The 17,850-nt window shown below is 35.8% G+C and overlaps 1 protein-coding gene across 1 annotated transcript in view; it reads right to left on the reverse strand.

The window, feature by feature from the left end:
• Positions 1–1,795: 1,795 nt before the first annotated feature.
• Positions 1,796–17,850, reverse strand: part of LOC107284570 (CUB and sushi domain-containing protein 1) — a 478,687-nt gene continuing 462,632 nt past the window's right edge. Inside the window, exons 62-67 of the mRNA XM_029283474.1 lie at positions 14,520–14,564; positions 10,608–10,769; positions 8,855–8,967; positions 6,397–6,484; positions 5,504–5,636; positions 1,796–1,955 (exon numbers count right to left, since the gene is read on the reverse strand). Coding sequence (XP_029139307.1) covers positions 1,796–1,955; positions 5,504–5,636; positions 6,397–6,484; positions 8,855–8,967; positions 10,608–10,769; positions 14,520–14,564 — 701 coding nt within the window. The remainder of the gene's footprint in view (positions 1,956–5,503; positions 5,637–6,396; positions 6,485–8,854; positions 8,968–10,607; positions 10,770–14,519; positions 14,565–17,850) is intronic.

Here is a 17,850-nt window from a genome sequence, read left to right on the forward strand (position 1 = left end):
ATGTAACCAATAAGGTTGACTTAATTGATAAGAGTTGCAGTCAACATTTTGTGCAAGCTGAATGAACTGGACTTTAAATTATGTGATGGTGACACTTTATTGTCCAGTACAATACAACGAGACTCTTATGCCTTGTTCTCACACTAATCTACTAAGCAAAGAAGTAGAGAGTAGCAAAGTCTGATTCCATCGTATAGGTATCCTTAATCCTGTCAACAGTGCTATAGATTCCTTATGCCAATGCCATTTGTGGATCCATGCTATAGGTGTGCTACATTGAATCAATGATATTTGTCAAAGAATTTCATGATTAAAGAATCTGTCAATTATTTTTGTTGTAGCCCATCCCCATTTTTTGGGGGGGAGGGGAAGGCTATGCTCATTTTATTATACTGAGGAATACCTCTAAATCTCAAACTTGCTCTGTCAAGCTGTATGATTACAAAAGCATTAAGCAGTATTGGTTAAAAATGTAGCAAACAAAACAATCACACACAGAGATACACACACAGAGAGACATGTTCACACACACCCACACAACCCATGGAAAAGAGTCATGATTGCTGTGGAAAGTTACTGTGTTGACCATAACTGAGCTCCGAGTTCTATGCCTCTGAAAGCATAATGGTACAGCAGAAATTCATGTCAGTGGAGGGGAAGAAGAAAAGATGGAAAAGAATGCAAAAAGGAAGACTGTTTTATGAGCACAAGGCTCACAGGCTTTATGAACTATTTAAAATAAATTACTATTCACATTTTGTACATGGCAAGCAGCAGAAGCTGCCTGACCCCCCTGCTGTTAAACAGTATGACACTGACAGTAACGAATCACATCAGAGAAGAAACAATACTGGGATTAATGTTTAGTAGATATGGGACCCCTCTCTTTCATAACCCATTTCATTATTCTTATTCCTAGCTCTGGTGTTTATAGAAAAAAAAACCCCAATCAGAATATAGTCTCCTTCTGTTCATGAATTATCCTAGCAGGATTAAATAAATGGATTGTTGTACAACATACATATTAGGAAAAAAAAGTGTCATGGAATGATTTACTGGATTAAAAAAAGGCCAAATGCTTATATACAATGTGTGTATAAACCCTGTATATTTTGTTTTTTTTTAACCAGTATCTTATTCATTCATACCACACTAGTGCAAAAAATTGTGCATTAACATTTTGCAATACAACAGCTGACTGGGAAGTTTGTAGATTGCCTTCTACATGAACATCTGAGATATACTGTACGGCTGTATTGTGAACAAGGTTTCAATGGTAAAGCATTTCGTAGATGTGTGCAGGCCCCGAGGAAGTCTGTCATCTTCTCCTTTGTCATCTCCTTTGATTGGTTTTGTTTAAATCTCCTTCAGAGTGTTCTTATTCCTGGGGATAATTTATGGTGCTATTGTTTGTTATAGGTCCCAAGGGAGTGATCCGAGTGCCCAGAAGATTGCATTGAAAGGCATCCAGCCACATACAAATGTGAAGGTCTGAGGCATTTAAATATGACAGATGGATATGACTTGGCAGTCTTCCTTGAAAGTGTGCCTTAATTTGGAGCAAATATAGCCAGATATTTCAAATCCACCTTTGAGACAAAGACATCATCTTAGTCTTGATTCCCCAAAAGACCGAGGTTCCAGCAAAAAAGCCTTGCTGCATCTATGCCAGGAGATGTTAAAGATTACAGCAGTGAAGTCAAGTGGAGAAGGGAAACTGGTATATGGCACCAAAGGAATTACTGCTTGTCCATCAGAGGTATGGCTATGAATCAGTCAAATTGGGCACTGAAGGCTATACCACTGTACAAACTGTGTTCAGAGTTGTGTCAAACCTCACAGCTTTTGCCTCTGTGGGCTTTAAGTTTGTATCATACATAGGATTTTCAAATGACGCCTGTCCATTGCTGTTTTCGTGTCCAGCATAACCATTGTACTGTACTTTTGGTCTTGTTCTGCAAGTATAAAAAAAAAAAAGAAGAAGAAGAAGAAGAAGAAGAAAAATCTGAGATTCAACTGCTAGAAATGTGATAGAAATAAGATAATTTGTACCTTCCTATTACTCTTTGCTATTTCAAGGCATAATATATAGAGAGTTGAACTGGAATTGGCTTAGTAAGTATGGAGCAGAACGATAAAATAAACCCTAACCCAGCATTTCTCATATATCAAAACAAATACTAACATGGCTTTCCACATTATTGTGAGATTCAAGAAATTAATCCAATTTTTCATCTGACTAGTAACATCTTTTCTAAGAAGTAAAAGAATATGTTGGATGCTTTTGTTTCTCTTTTTTCATCCTATTCTAGTTTCAGTTTCTGGAGGATAGCATAAAAAAACATTCTAAGGAAATTTTTGTTTGCTTTAACATCACTAAACTGAATGGATTTCCCTACACTTGATATGGATTGGTGAGAGTGCTAAATAATCACACAAATAAATGTCAAATTCTTCAGCATTTCCCATGTGAAAAAGACTTAAACTAGGGCATATATCTTGAAAATATGGTGAACAACATGACAAATTTGGAATCATGTTTCTTCCAGATAGAAAAGGAAAGAAGAGCCACATAGACTGCTAGAGAAAACACAATATAATTGCCATTCATAACATTCTCAATTACTATGTTAAGGATAAAAACCCTTCATCTTAATACAGCTAGCTATTTTGCATACTAAATTGTAGGATGAAAATATTCTCATTTCTCTACTAGATTAATTATTTAGACTAATTTCAGAGATGTACTCATAGATGCTGCCTAAAATAGAGTTTAACAGATGGGAATTGCTTTCCGGTAGGTTTTAAATGTTTTCATTCCAGTCCTTAAGTCTAAAAGCCTACTAAATCACAAGAAATATCTTCAAGGCTATTCCCTATTTTTGTAATTGTGAAAACAGATTTCAGCAGGTAATTTTTAAAAAAAAAATATCAGGGAGATTTACAGTACTTCTTTTCATTAGCTAATGCTAGTGATATACATAATAGTTTGCCACTTGTAATAGTTTTTCACTTGTAGTGCTAGCAACAGATTTGGGCAAATAGGCCTCAATCAGTAGCTGGCCACCAATGATAATGCAGTACATGTAAATTAGCATTTGTCTTGGCTTGAGCACTGCATATAAAAAGGCATATATTTGGAGGAATAATGTACACATAAGCATACATTTGGAAAAGCTGCACAAATATTACAGCAGTGCAAATCATTTGAAGGAGCACTTCTGTAAGTATACTGACATGAACCAAATGCCTCTACTCCAAGACTAGAAGCAACTGCAACCTTCATAATGGTGAGCACCCAGCTTCTTTAAAGGTTTTTCCAGGTCATTTCTGCAGACAAGCTTTGTTGCCCTGCAAAGCAAATGTATTATCAACCCATGCTAGATCACCTGGGAAATACTTGAAAGGAGCTATATGAAGACTTCTTGCAGAAATCTATACAGCTATAGAGTTGTACAGAGGCACATATTAATGAAAGTTACATATAGCAACAATTTATTTGGTTGCGGTGTGCTTTTAAATAATGCCAAAAAGAATTTTTCAGCATGATTAGCAAGCAAGGGTACACATCCTTTTTGAAGTTTATATTTACAATTTGGATCATACACTGTGGGCTGAACCACTCTCTTCAACTTCCGATAGAATTAGCACTCCTTTGTCCTAGTGTATTTACTTCTATGTGTGTGTGTATGTGTGAATACTTATAAACAAAGCACTCAATTGCAGGCAGTACAATTTCAATCAATCAGAATAGAGCAGGAAGGGACCTTGGAGGTCTTCTAGTCCAATCCCCCACTCAAGCAGGAGACCCTATAGCAGGGGTGTCAAACTGCCAGCCGGTGGGCCGGTTGCATCATACGGAGGCCATGCCCAGCTCCGGCAATGCAAAACAAGTCGCAATATGTCATGACACATCACATGACACGGTGAGTTTGACACCAGTGTCCTACAGCATTTCAGATAAGTGGCTGTCCAGTCTTTTCTTAAAAACCTCCAGTGATGGAGTACTCTCAGCTTCTGAAGGTAAAGCCATTCCACTAATTCATCAATTCAACTATTTGAGTGACAACTATCCAGCAATTTCAGAGAAGTAATTTGAGCTACTTTGCAGGAAGGGTGTGTCTTTCCTTGCCTAATGAAGACAATGATAAAAACGTTATTAAAGGATCTTTCTCTTGATTGAAAACTGCTGGGGAAAGTGAGTGACCATTCATTAATTTCTCAACACTCCAGAGATACACATTGATTGGACCAACTCAGCAGAGCTTCAGACAGGATATGGCACTCAGATTGCTCTGATCTTTGGTGGATGACATCTTCAAGGAATTGAATGGCAGAAATCTCCCTTAGTGAGATAAATACTTGACACCATTTTACAATGAATTCTATTGTATTTCCCAGTGTATCCAAAATGGGATTCTCAGAGACTTCAAGCTCCATTTTGTTCAGTAATCCATTCAGAGCATTAATCTTATAAGAAAGAATTCGGAATATTGGAGTGAATTTCCATCAGTATGCAGATAATACCCTGATCAATTAATTCCCTTTGCTAACAACTATAATGAAGCAATTGTTTGTCTTGGCCAACGCCCAAGTTTGATAACAAAGATGAACAACCTGCAATTAAAACCAGACCCAGGAGCATACAGTTGATGAGTAGAAAATTGGCCTGTACAATTACAGTTAAGCCTTTTTTGAATGGAGCGACATTGTCTGTGAAAGACCCATTCTCTAAAGTGGAAATATTCCTTGACCCCCAAGTTATCTCTGAAGTGGTAAGGATGAGTTTGCACAGATCTATGCAACCTTAGTTATTTCTGAAATATTATTTTCCGCCTTTGGATTATCCTACAAGAATATCTGAAAACCTTAATTGGTTTAAACAATCTGCTAACTAATCCTTGGTACTAAGAGGTCATGTCACCCATGTTGAAAGAGGACGTGGTGGCACACTGGCTTAATGATTCTGGAGCTGCTGGCCAGAAATGGCCTGCACTCCGGCGATTCGAGTCCAGCTCCGTGAGATAGAGTGAGCTCCCATAGCTTGATCCTTTGCTCCTGCCCATCCAGCAGTTGGAAAGCATGCAATATTGTGAGTAGATACACTTCGGTGGGAAAAATCAAGCGGCATTTGTCTGAGTGAAAAGAACAGAAGCCAGCATTTGACCTGGCTGGATGAGAGGCAATGCAACATAAGGCAAGGTGAGACCAGCAGAGAAGCTCGGAAGAGCCAGCAAACCCGAGCACTGCTAGTCAGCTGTTGTAAGCTTGTTCACCCCCTGCTATGCACCGCGGATAGCAGGCAAATGCTGAACAGAATGAACTAGCAATTTAGGCTGTCAGGACTGCATTGTTGTGTCTAGCATGTAGATTTCCCTGACAATGTATGCCATACGCTAAATAAATAAATAAATAAATAAATAAATAAGCCATGTTGAAAGAACCATACTAGTTAACGATTTTCACATTTAACATTAAATGGATCATAAGATGTTTACTATACCTGTGTTTGTAGAGGTAAAATGCAAACCCTGATAATATTAGAGCAAAGAAGGGTACTAGGATGGCAGCTGCCACAGAACTGCTATTTGTACCATAGCTGTGATTGGAGTGATCGGCATCCACATTTAAAGGACCTGAAAGTTAAATAAAGGATCATGTCAACAATGTATTTTCAGGAAAGTGTGTGCGTCTGTGTATAAAATTGATAGAGGGAAATCTGAGACCAAAGAGTTTCTTCGCCCAGGTATCATGCAAGAGGGGGACATCCTTTGAATTCTGTCCCTTCCAAGAATTCTATTTTCATTATCCTAGGATCAAAGAGTAAGACAATCTGGTATGGTCTATTAGAAATGTAAGAGATATACCAAATCCTTGGTAGATTTGAAATTGAAACTTATTTTCTTTTCATTTCAAAGACATGCAAAATTCAAAAGAACCTAAGTGATTTAAATGGCACAGAATGCTCTCAATCATCAAAGGAAACTTTAATGATTTGTAAAAGTATTTTAGGCTGCAATCAATGTGAGTAAGTCCCAGTGAACATAATTGGGGCTTACTTTTCAATAAACATGCATAGGATTCCATTGCTGAAGCACTAGGATAAAATCATCATCATACATTATCTATGGCTCATAAATATTTATACTGAGAGATTTTATATAAGCAATCTGCAGTAAGGTTGCAGTGGCATCAAAAATGAAATAGCTGCATCAAAAAGTTGAAATAGATACATAACGTCACATTTTATCTAACATAGGTGAATTATAAATTTGATAAGAATTCAGCAAAACAAATATAATTATTTGTTCTAATTGCTTGCTTAGTGAATGAAGTAATATAATTTAATGGAAGTGACATACAATATACTATGGAGTGGTCTAAAGGCATTCTTACTTTCTCTTTGGAACATAAATTTTCCAAAATCTTTTCCGTGTATATCACCTTGATAAGTAAAGACACCTCTTTCAAGCCCAGATGACACCTGAAACAGAAAGAATCTGTCTCAAACCAATTTGTTGACTTAATAAACTAATCCACAATTCCCAATGTTATTAATTTATCCATATTTCATATTACATATTTACTTATCTATTCATTCAATTTCTGTAGCTGCCCAACTCAGCCAAGCGGCTCAAGATGACTGATAAATATAAAACATATTTTAAATATTTTTAACAATCAGACTTTATGAATAATTGAAATGAAAGCATTGTTGAAGCCATACACGTTTATAAGTGTATTAACTATGCTGGCACATGAGATACCTACACACACATACACACACACACACACACACACACACAATTACACAGACAGACAGACTTTGAAAAGCAGGTATGAGACAGAGGGTAAAGTACTTCTTCTGAAGTAGACACTAGAAATTTACGAAGCTTGCATATGCTTATATTACATATATTATTCAGTAATAGTTGATGAATATATTTAATATCTTCATCTGGTCCTTTTGGGTGAAGGAAGAGAGATACAGAGGAAGAGAGGAAGGCAGGTAAGCACAGTGAAATAGACTTTTCTTTATTTTGATCTCTCTTTTCCTGACAGTGAGAACAAGTAATCAGTGGAACGGCTTGCCTCCAGAAGCTGTGGGTGCTCCAACACTGGAAGCTTTTAAGAAGAGTCTGGACAGCCATTTGTCTGAAATGGTATAGGGTCTCCTGCTTGAGCAGGGATTGGATCAGAAAACCCCCAAGGTCCCTCCCAGTTCTGTTTTTCTATTATTCTTTCACAAACAGGTGCATGTTGTGTGAAAGTCTCTGTCTTCTGCTTTCCTTACTCTTATATGCATCCATGGAAGAAATACTTGAACATTTGAAACCTATACAGGTAGTCCTTGTCGAATGACCACAATTGGGGCCGTGTTTGTGAAGTGAAAAATCATGTAACTATGCCAGACTAGTGATGTCACTTCTGCTTTTGTTGTTAAATGAGACATCACAGGACAACAATGTTTATTTCTATGTTCTCCATTCATTCTGCTTGTTGAAAGCTATTTATGAAGCTCGCAAATGGTGATCATGTGATTGTGGCGAGGATTAGTTGCAAAACTGGGCTTTTTTCAACCCGCTGTAGCTTTGAATGGTTGCTAAACAAGGCAGCCAGTAAGCGAGTATAAGTCCCATTCTGGGGAACTCCCATTTTTCAGTAAGGAGGACCAGTTGATACGTGATTGCTAATCTCTTTCAAAGTCAACATGGCAATTTTATAATGTATTGATAACAACTTTCAGTTAAGCATTTAATATAATTAGCAAATAGAGATATCTGCAACTATCTCTATTGGAAGCATTAGAACAGCTACATCCTCTGGTAGACACCACAAGGATGCTTCAAAAGCCAGCTTTCTTTTCTGATTGTTTCTTCCAGCAGAAGACTTTGCCGGTGCATGCACACAAACCAGTGGAAGGATTCAGCCAGTTCGCACCGGTTCAGCAGACCAGAATTGTTGAGTTCGGAGAACCAGCTGAATGCACACTGCTTCCGGAAGTCCGTTCTAGGCCTCGGAGGCCTGGAGGAGGTCTCCCAGGCCTAGATTGGCCCACCAAAAGTGCGTGGATGCCACTTCCAGAAGTCCGTTCTAGGCTTCGGAGGCCCAGGCCTGCATCCACGCAGAGAACCAGTTGTTCAGGTATTTGAATCCCACCACTGACACAAACATGCAGATCATTAAAGAAAAACTTTGAAGCAGGTGCGCCAAGCCTTTCAGAGGACTTAGCTGCTTTCATGCATTGAGAAAGGATGCTTCAATTGCATCAATGCATTTTCTGCAGACCCGCCTTTAAATGCTTTACCCGAATATATCCTTTTGGGGGGGTGAATCTCACATACAGGTAGTCCTCTAATTACAACCATTTATTTGAAAAAAGTGACTTGTGACCTTTTTTTACACTTACAATCTTTGCCGCATCCCCATGGTCACATGTTCAAAATGTAAACACTTAGCAACTGGCCTGTATTTATGACAAGTTGCAGTGTCTCAGGGTCACGTGATCACCTTTTGTGATTTTCTGTCAGGCAAAGTCAATGGGGAAGCCAGATTCACTTGCTACTAACTTAACACTTGCAATGATTCACTTAATAACTGTGGCAAGAAAAGTCAGGAAATCAGGCAAAATTCACTTAACAACTGTCTGGCTTGGCAACAGAAATTTTGGGCTCAATTGTGGTGGTAAGTCAACTACCTGTATAATATATATGCATTCATGTAAGATCCCACTCAAAGAAGAAAATTATATGGTATACGATATTATATAAAATATAATTATATGTTTCATATTTGGCTACATATTCAAACTGTTGAATACAGTCATATTTTTTTTTCAGAGATGTGTACTTACATAGCCATCCAATGCCCACTTGTCGTTTTCAAACTTGTTTACAAAACCTTCTTTAGGATTTTTAACATGATAGACTTTCAGAAGCAAATGAGCTTCTTCTTTCTTGTAAGTGCCTAAAAGGAATTATTTGAAAGCAAGTTTTTGTACAGGCATATGTATTCAGGAAATCTGTATGTGAAATAAATTTAATTACCCTTTAAACTTTATTTACATAAAATGAGGACTAATTAGCGGTTGCTATGCAAACATGTGTAAAAAGGCAAATAAAGTCCCTACTTGGTTAGAGTGAAGCTTCTAAACTTGACCATATGTTACCTGAATGTTATGGCAATATTTTTATAACTTATCCTAGTACAGTTGTGGCAATAATGAAATCAGCAGAACTTATCAATTGTCTAGTAATCTGCTGACACTATTTTACTTACTTATATGATTAACCTATCACATATAATTCTGGCCTTCAAATATTACAAAGTCCAAATACAAGTCCTAATTAGCCCAAATTAAGTGTGCACTGAACTTGTAAGTCTGTATTTCAGCACTGTCTTAACCACCCTCCATAGAATATTTTTTTTCTTTTATTTCTAGCACTTCAGTAAAATACTTATTCCTTCTAAGGAGGTAAATGTGGTACTTTCAAGCTGAACACTGATTTACAAAAAGTACACAGAATTTTTAAGTTTAAATATACGTTTAGAAAGCTAGCTATCATTTTAAATTTAGACCATTGAAAAGACAAGCCATTTTTTAAAAAAAAAATAATAATAATAAAAGTAGTTGCATATTAACCTAAAATTATTAATGGCCAACTGAGGCTGAAACATTTTAAATATGACATATTTCACAGAAATATTATATTATTAGTAAAAAAAATCCATGTTTTACCATTCTCATTAAAAAGAATGATTCCAGAGTAAAATAGGGTGCCAAGTACAAAAAGAAAATTATGACTATGTATACCCAATCCAAAATTCAAATGGAAATTGCAGATACTGAAAGTCATAATAGTGAGAGTACAGACTTTAGTTCTATCTGAAAAAACTAACTTAGTGTGTTAGAAAATCATAAAGTCCAAACTATAGCAATACAATTGTTAAAATTTAGTTTCCATTTTTTTCACCAAGCACCTGTGATTTTGCCCAATTAATACATATCTTTTTCAACATATGTTTTCCAGATTGTTAGTTTGTATGCTTTATGTTAAAGAAGCTTTTTATAAAAAAGAGAATATGACAATTGTCAGAGCAAAAAATACCAATTTCATATGAAATATATCTATCAAACTTAACTATAAAGATTAACTTTATTTCACAGGGTTCTGAAATAATAGACATATGGCTAGGATTTGAAATAGTATATATAGGTAGTCCTCACTTAACAACTACTTGTTTAGTAACTCTTTAAAGTTACAACTGTGTAAAAAAATGATTTATGACCCATTCTCACACTTACAACTGTTGCAGTAAATTCAGTGGGGAATACACTAGGAGATTGTAAGTCATGGTCACGTGAAGTTTCAACCATCACGTGTGTTTCGCGCAATGACCCATGAAGGACTGCTAGAACTGGCATCACTAAGTAGGGTGGTCACGTGATGTTTTGCTTAAAAACTCTTTTGCTTAGCAACGGAGTTTCCAGTCTCAGTAAGGATTGTTAAACAAGGACTACCTGTATATCCATGAATGTCCATGACCATTTAATCAGCATACCATTTACACAGCTTCAATGACAGATGTCCAATTTTTAATCTCACCTGATAATTTAAGTTTCATGCTGGATGTATCAATGAAAGTAGCATTCACCTTACTGCTTGTAGCATTGAACCAGTCAACTGTAAGAGTTGCAACTTGTCTTTTCCCTAGATGCTCATAAAACCCCTTCCACAATGAATTTATAAAAAATACATCTGAGGGAACTGAAGAAGAAAGACAAAAGGAAATCACCTTGGTTTACAAACAGATGCCTTTTTTTTAATTCAACAAGTTATTCAGTACATTATTATAGCCGGCACACAGGTGGTTCCATAATAGGCAATATTTGTCAATCTGAAATATTAATATATCAATGATAACACTTCTGGTAAACCCTGATGTATAGAAGTTTGGGTTTTTTATGTTATAAAATATGAATATGAATAATTTCAAATTGAAGTAAACGAATTTCATGCATAGATTCCAAGTCCCTTCAGTTTCTTAATTTAAAACTCTGTTTTTCCCTTTTTCATAGTATTTCCTCCCCTCCCCCCAAATGTGCATGATTTTTACACACACACACACACACACACACACACACACACACACATGCACACATATTTTCCTATACATTTCTTCCCCTGTATTCCTTTGGATACATAATTTTGTCCAATATACATATTTTTTTCCAAAAAAATTGTCTCCATAATAAATAGGTAGGAAAATGCCAAATTAATTAAATTTGTGTTAAAATAAATCTCAAGAAACTATTCTCTCTTCCTATTTCAATCTCTTTTCCAGCTCTTCAAAAAGATATGAGGAAATAGCTTTTTTAAAAAAAATGTGAGCACATTGGTCATTGTAATGAAATGTTTTTTGAAACAATGTTTAGTTAAGAAAAGCATTCATCCATTAGGAAAAAAAAATAACTCAAGGCAGTTTGGATGCATTCTTGACAAATGGTAGACATGGCTAAATCCCATTTATTTCACTGAGAATCATACAGGAAAATTGGATATTGGTGCATAGTTTAAAATTTTCATGAAAAATTAATGTGATGCCCGATGCTCATGCCTATAATAAGACAATGTTCTCCGTTCTGGTTACTCTCATGGTAACTGTGTTTAAAATATAAGGAAGCTTATTTGTCAGCCTCTTTTTCTCATGGTGGTAAGGTGGCCACGGATTCTTGATTTTCTTTCATTATTTGGGAGACAAGCAAAAGCAAAACCTCTCAGTCAGCAAGGAAATAGGTGGATTGTAACGTAACATGCAGTATCAATTATATTGTGCAAATTAATTAATATTTAATCTCAGACTTCAATTTTGTTGGTAGGTGAGAGACACAGGAAGCACATTTTGTTTAAAGAATAAAGAGACATATTGCACATTCAACACTGAAGACACACTGAAAGCATTGTAAGGTTATAACACCACCGAAAAGAATGCACAGGTAGCTGGATAATTATGAACACTAGTCTTGTGACATGAATTTTTCATTTTGTAGCATTATGGGCTAATTAGCCCTCAGGCTGAAACATCTAGGTGAGAATTATATAAACATACTTGAGCAAGTTAAATTCTTATTCTCACTTGGCATCGATATATGTTTCACTGGTACCTGGGTAAGCTATGGGAATGGAAATACAGTACAGAGAAAACTTCATTGGACAATGAAAGTTAAATGCTGCTAGTGTTGTTATTTTGTTTTATGAGGGCGCACAGAGACTCCAAAGCTTACTCCACACAAAAACTGTATAATAAATAAGCAATAATATATAAAATCTCTGAAATCTCACAAAATTTTAGCATTTTCATATAAAAGCTTAAATTTTAGGTGGAAATAGTAGGATCTTCAAATTGCAGGCTCTTAGGCATAATGTTTAAAAAAGTATTTAACTTCTATTTAATTTTGTGCAATTTTGTGTGGATGCCATATGCGCATATACCACAACACGTACAAGGATCATGTGTCAGGGAAGAAGGAAATAAGTTCTATGGGTGTTGTTAGACATCCTTTGGGATAAGAACATATTTAAAGTTAGTGTTTTGTTTTCTCATGTGACAGCTTTTAATCTATGACAGGTTGAACCAGAATTCAAGAACTTCTGAAAAGTTGTTTTTGTTTAAGAAAAGTTAGGAAGAAGAGAATCCCAAAGACTACTGTGATTCAAGAGGAAGGCCTATTTATAGAATCAATGGTCAAATTTAGAATGTAATTTTATTATATTTCAATTTCAAATCCCAAATTTCAGTAGAAACTTTCCATTTCCAAGTCATGTCCTGGCTGATTTACACATTACTGTCACATGATATTTTTCTCTGTGAATCCTGTAAATCCTCTTCTGAGGCCATGGTTATGAATTTGAAAGTTAAGCAAATCCAGGAGAAACTGAAATTTAAAATTGAATAAATTAAAATATGCATTATGAAATGAATTTGATTTTTTAAATATATTTGCTTTTCTCTAGCTCATTATTTATAAGATGGAAACAAAATGATTTTTACATATGACAACTGTGGTGTGTTTAACTCCTACTTTTATGATAAGGCTCTCCATTAGAGTACATTGTCTGATATAAAGCAATAGTCTCTCTTGATTCTAATATATAATATACAGGTCTTTTGAAATCTAGTTCTAAATTTTAGTTTTTAGAAATTAGTTTCTAGTTCTAGAACTAACGCCATCTAGTTTTATGATGATAAAATTATGTATTTGCTGTGCAACTAGAGAACCATATAATTGAAGATATTCTGTCTGTCTACCTACCCATGTTGTACATTCAAGCACAGCACATCTTTTTGTTATGGATTAGAATGGCCTAATTTATTTCAGGCTTCTGAACAAGCCAGAAAAAAGGTTTTAAGAGCTGTATTAGCATTAAATAGGTTTTGTTTTCCTTTAACATGGCATTATCTTTTTTTCACGCTTGCAAGGGGGTGGGGAAAAGATGTGGTTGTATTAATAAGTAGTGAAGAGGTGCACAGTGTGCTTGCATGAGGTTCAGAATATTTTTTGAAATCACTTTTTGATCACTTACAGCCCTATATATCATAACAGAATAACAGAGTTAGAAGGGACCTTGAATGTCTTCTAGTCCAATCCCTGCTCAAGCCCATATCATTCTGGACAAATGGTTGTCCAATCTCTTCTTAAAAACCTCCGTGTTGGTGCACTGAATGCAACCCGTTCCACTGATTAATTGCTGTTACTGTCAAGAAATTTCTCCTAGTTGGATCTCTCTTTCCATCCATTACTTCTTGCTTGCACTCAGGTGCTTTGGAGAATAGGTTGTCCCCCTCTTCTTTATGACATTCAAATATTGGCAGACTGCTATCATGTCACCTCTGGTTCTTCTCTTTGTTAGACTAGACATACTTAATTCTTGCAATTCTTCATTCTATGTTTTAGCCTTTAATCCTCTAATCGTTTTTGTTGTTCTTCTCTGGACTCTTTCTAGAGTCTCAATATCTTGTTTATATCACAGTAACCAAAATTGGATGCAGCGTGTTCCAAATGTGCTTTTATTAAAGCAGTATAAAGCTATACTGACGTAACACATTATCTTGACACTCTGTTGATGCAGCCTAGGACTGTATTGGCTTGTTTGGCAGCTGCAGCAACTGGTTGCTCATACTTAAGTGGTTTTCTGCTAGGACTACTAGACCCCTTTCATATTCCTTCCCAACAGAAAAGTTGCATAAAATGGCAGAGTTGGCCTCCAGACCTCATTCACAAGTTCTGTGTGTGGCAGGGTAATGAAAACACCCCTAAATAATGCCAAAATAATGGATGCCTTTTTTTTAAAAAAAAAAGTGCAGTTTCAGACAATTGAGCTTATATTCCAGTATTTAGGTAAATATTTATATCAGTGACGAAGTGGTTCTGATAAAGGCTAGAAGTATTTTTATTGTATGAGAAACTGCAGAAGAATTTAAGGTATTTAGTTCTAAAACTGTTCTCGTATACAAACCTGGTGTTTTAGTTACTGTCTCATTAACTTCTCTCACTCCTTTACCTACAAGTAAAAAGACAAATTATCATTTTTATAAACATATTTTTATTTGTTGATACATAATGCTTGATTGAGGCAATTGTGTGTTTTCTGATATGCCTATTATTTATGGTAGACATAGCTAAAATCTGTATTACATATTCAATCAGATATAGTTCTGTATACTTATGAGAAAAAAATAAAAAATTCAGGAGTCCAAAGTTTGCATCATGGCAGGTTTGCTAATGGTGGGGATAATTGCTGCTCTCATTTCTAAAAAAAAACATTTTTATATCAACCACAGTGCTGTAACAGAGAGCCTTATACTAGTAATGATGAAGGTGTTCATGTATGTCTTTATACACATTTAAAATCTATAATTAAATTCTACTAAACTAATGACATAATTATAAGCCAGAAACAGCCAGGACTATGATCATATTTCTTACTATGCACCAGTGGTTGGAAAACCTCTTGGTAATATTACTATATAACAAACAATTCAAGTTTGCTGCACTACATATACAAATCTTTTATCTTGGAGTGCCTCTCCTGCTATTCTAGTAGCAGCATAATTTGATGCATCTTAATTCACAATGGCCAATGACATGTGCTTAGGAATGTAAACTATGACTACATGGGAAAGAGGACTTACTGAAGGAAAAATAGGCAGGCTTTCAGGAAATAGTCCTGCCTAATCTTGTTCCTGTTTGGAAAGGGCTAGCACAGTAATAAACAAAAAGAAACAACAGCTATCTTTAACGTGTTGAATTCAGAAAGCATAGAGCTGTAAAGAGCATTATATGCACATCAAAGACTAAAAGACACACATGAAAAACTAAGACAGTGACATAAATAGAGATTAGTAATGTACGTGTACAAAGAGATCTTCCACTTGGTCTAAGACTCGACAACTGATAACTCTGCAGATAGTCCTGAATCCTTAACTCTCACCAGATGCAGTATGACCAATGTTACTTCAGCAACGCCTAGAAAGCCATAGGTTGCTCATTCCTAGCTCACACCAAACAATGTTTTCATGTTATAGTACATGATGGCTACTTATTCCTCATCCTTTTACCAGCGGGAGACCACATGAAGACTTTCAGATTATCCAGCTCACCTACAGGAACCTATAGCAAACAACATCAAGAGCTATGGTGATATCGTTTTGAAGCAAGCTTGGCTTTAAGAGTAGTGGATTGGAATATGATATATGATTCTTGACAAGCCAACAGTTACAAATAAAAAAGCTGTTTTTCTCCATAAATGGAGACATACAATCAGTTTTGAGAGAGATACATTCTAAAAGTGGTCTAGGCTATAGTCAAGGCAGCAGAATCAGATCCCCCTTTCTTCAAAGAACATTTCCATTATTAGGCCTATAGCGCTAAAAGACATTAGGAAGTAAGTATGAGTGAACACAACCCAACTTAAGAGACTTTAGAATGTTGCTTGACAATAAAATCTCCTGCTTACCATCTTAGAGGAAGAATGCACATGCTTAAAAAATACATAAAATGGCATGTTTATTAATTAGATATGCAAATGAATAAAACCTTTTTTGGAAAATTGACTTTTCAGGAAAGTAGTGGTAGAGTTCAAAATAAGAACACAAGCAGTGCCCTGCTGTCTATGTAGTCCACCAGTCTCTTCTCATATTAGCCAACAAACTACACAAGGAAGTCCCCAGTTTCCCAGAAGATGCCTTCAGAAGCAGTCATACTACCATTAAGGCCATTAAGGCCAATAGCCGCTGATTCTCATGAATTTCATGAATTTATCCAACATAAGTGTCAGCTAATAGTTTTGTTGGCTTCAAAAATGTTGGATAAATTCAACATTTTTGAAGCCAGCCAAACTATTAGCTGACACTTATCTTGTGTTAGCAAATTCTAAAGTTTAATTAAATGTTCTGCACTTTTTTCTTTTTGTCTAAGGATGTTCCAGGATTCAATTTCATAGGGTAATCTCTGGTTCTAGTACTTTTGGAAGGTGAAAACAGCTTAAGCTTGTCCGCTTTATCCACATCATGCACAATTCTATGCATCTCAGTCATGTCCCCTTATTCACCTTCTTTCTAGACTAAAAAGTCCCAAATGTTCCAGCCTCTTCTCATGCAGAAACTCACCCAGCACTTTGATCATCTCAGTTGCCCTTTTCTGAACTATATCATATATTCTAATATTCCAGAGGTGATCACACTGTTGATTTATACAAGGGCATTATAATGTCGGCATCTCTATTTTCAATATCATTTCTAATTATCCCTAACAAGCTTTTGGCCTTCTTATAGCAGATGCACACTGTGTTGAAACAATCACTGAAATGTTTACTGTTACTTCAAGAGCTCTTCCCTCATCAATCACTGTTATTTCAGATGTAATTAGTTTGTATGACTACTTAATATTTTGGCTCTAACGTGCAATATTTTATCCTTGTTAATACTGAATGGCATTTGACATTTTGATGCCCATTTCCCTATTTTGCAGAGATGTTTATTGCTTTTGCCACTCTGAATGGTTTGGTGTCACTGGCAAACTTGGCTAGACTACTGGGCATGCCCAATTCCAGAATTTTAAACATACTTTTACAAAGTATCAATCCCAGGACAATAGGTAAAGAAAAATAATTGATCTTCTTATTTCAATACTTCTTTTTTTGTGGGGGAGACTCAAGGGCTGGAACATGAAGTCAAGTAGCTAGCCCAAGCTAGAAAACCCCTTAGAAACTTCACTAAGCATATGGATAAATCTCCAAAATTTCACATTTACTCCTTCTCTTCACCTATCTTTTTTATTGCCATTTTCTAGCCAAATTTCCCTAGCTTGCACTTTCTGCTTCACTTCTCCTCTGAGCAGTCCAGGCAGCAGCCCTAGCAACCTCTTAACCTTAATAGTCTTAATTATGCATGATATGTGTGTCTTTATGGGTATAAATCTGAAATAATGCCATTTGACCTTAAGAAGCCACCTCAAGATCTTGAGGAATAACTTTGAGGAGACTGTTAAACAAGACAAATTGACCAAAAAAAAGGAAAAAAAATCCAGACAATAGATTCTGAAAAGGCAAGAAGTTAGGAGATAAATTGTTTGAAGAAGAAGTAATAAAAAAGACAGTGAAGGCATTTTTCTACTTCCCTCAGCTATCATCCACAAACCGTTCCCCAACCAACTTAAGAGGAAGAGGGTGAGGCCTACAGCTATCACCATATCTAAGATACATAGCCTAAGATAAGTTATTAAATTGATCCCTTAATTGCAATTTATTGAACATAATTATCAATACTTTTTTTTAGCAAGGATATATT

The sequence above is a fragment of the Protobothrops mucrosquamatus genome, unplaced genomic scaffold (assembly GCF_001527695.2).
Source record: "Protobothrops mucrosquamatus isolate PMUCROS unplaced genomic scaffold, P.Mucros_1.0 scaffold103, whole genome shotgun sequence".
NCBI lineage: Eukaryota > Metazoa > Chordata > Lepidosauria > Squamata > Viperidae > Protobothrops > Protobothrops mucrosquamatus.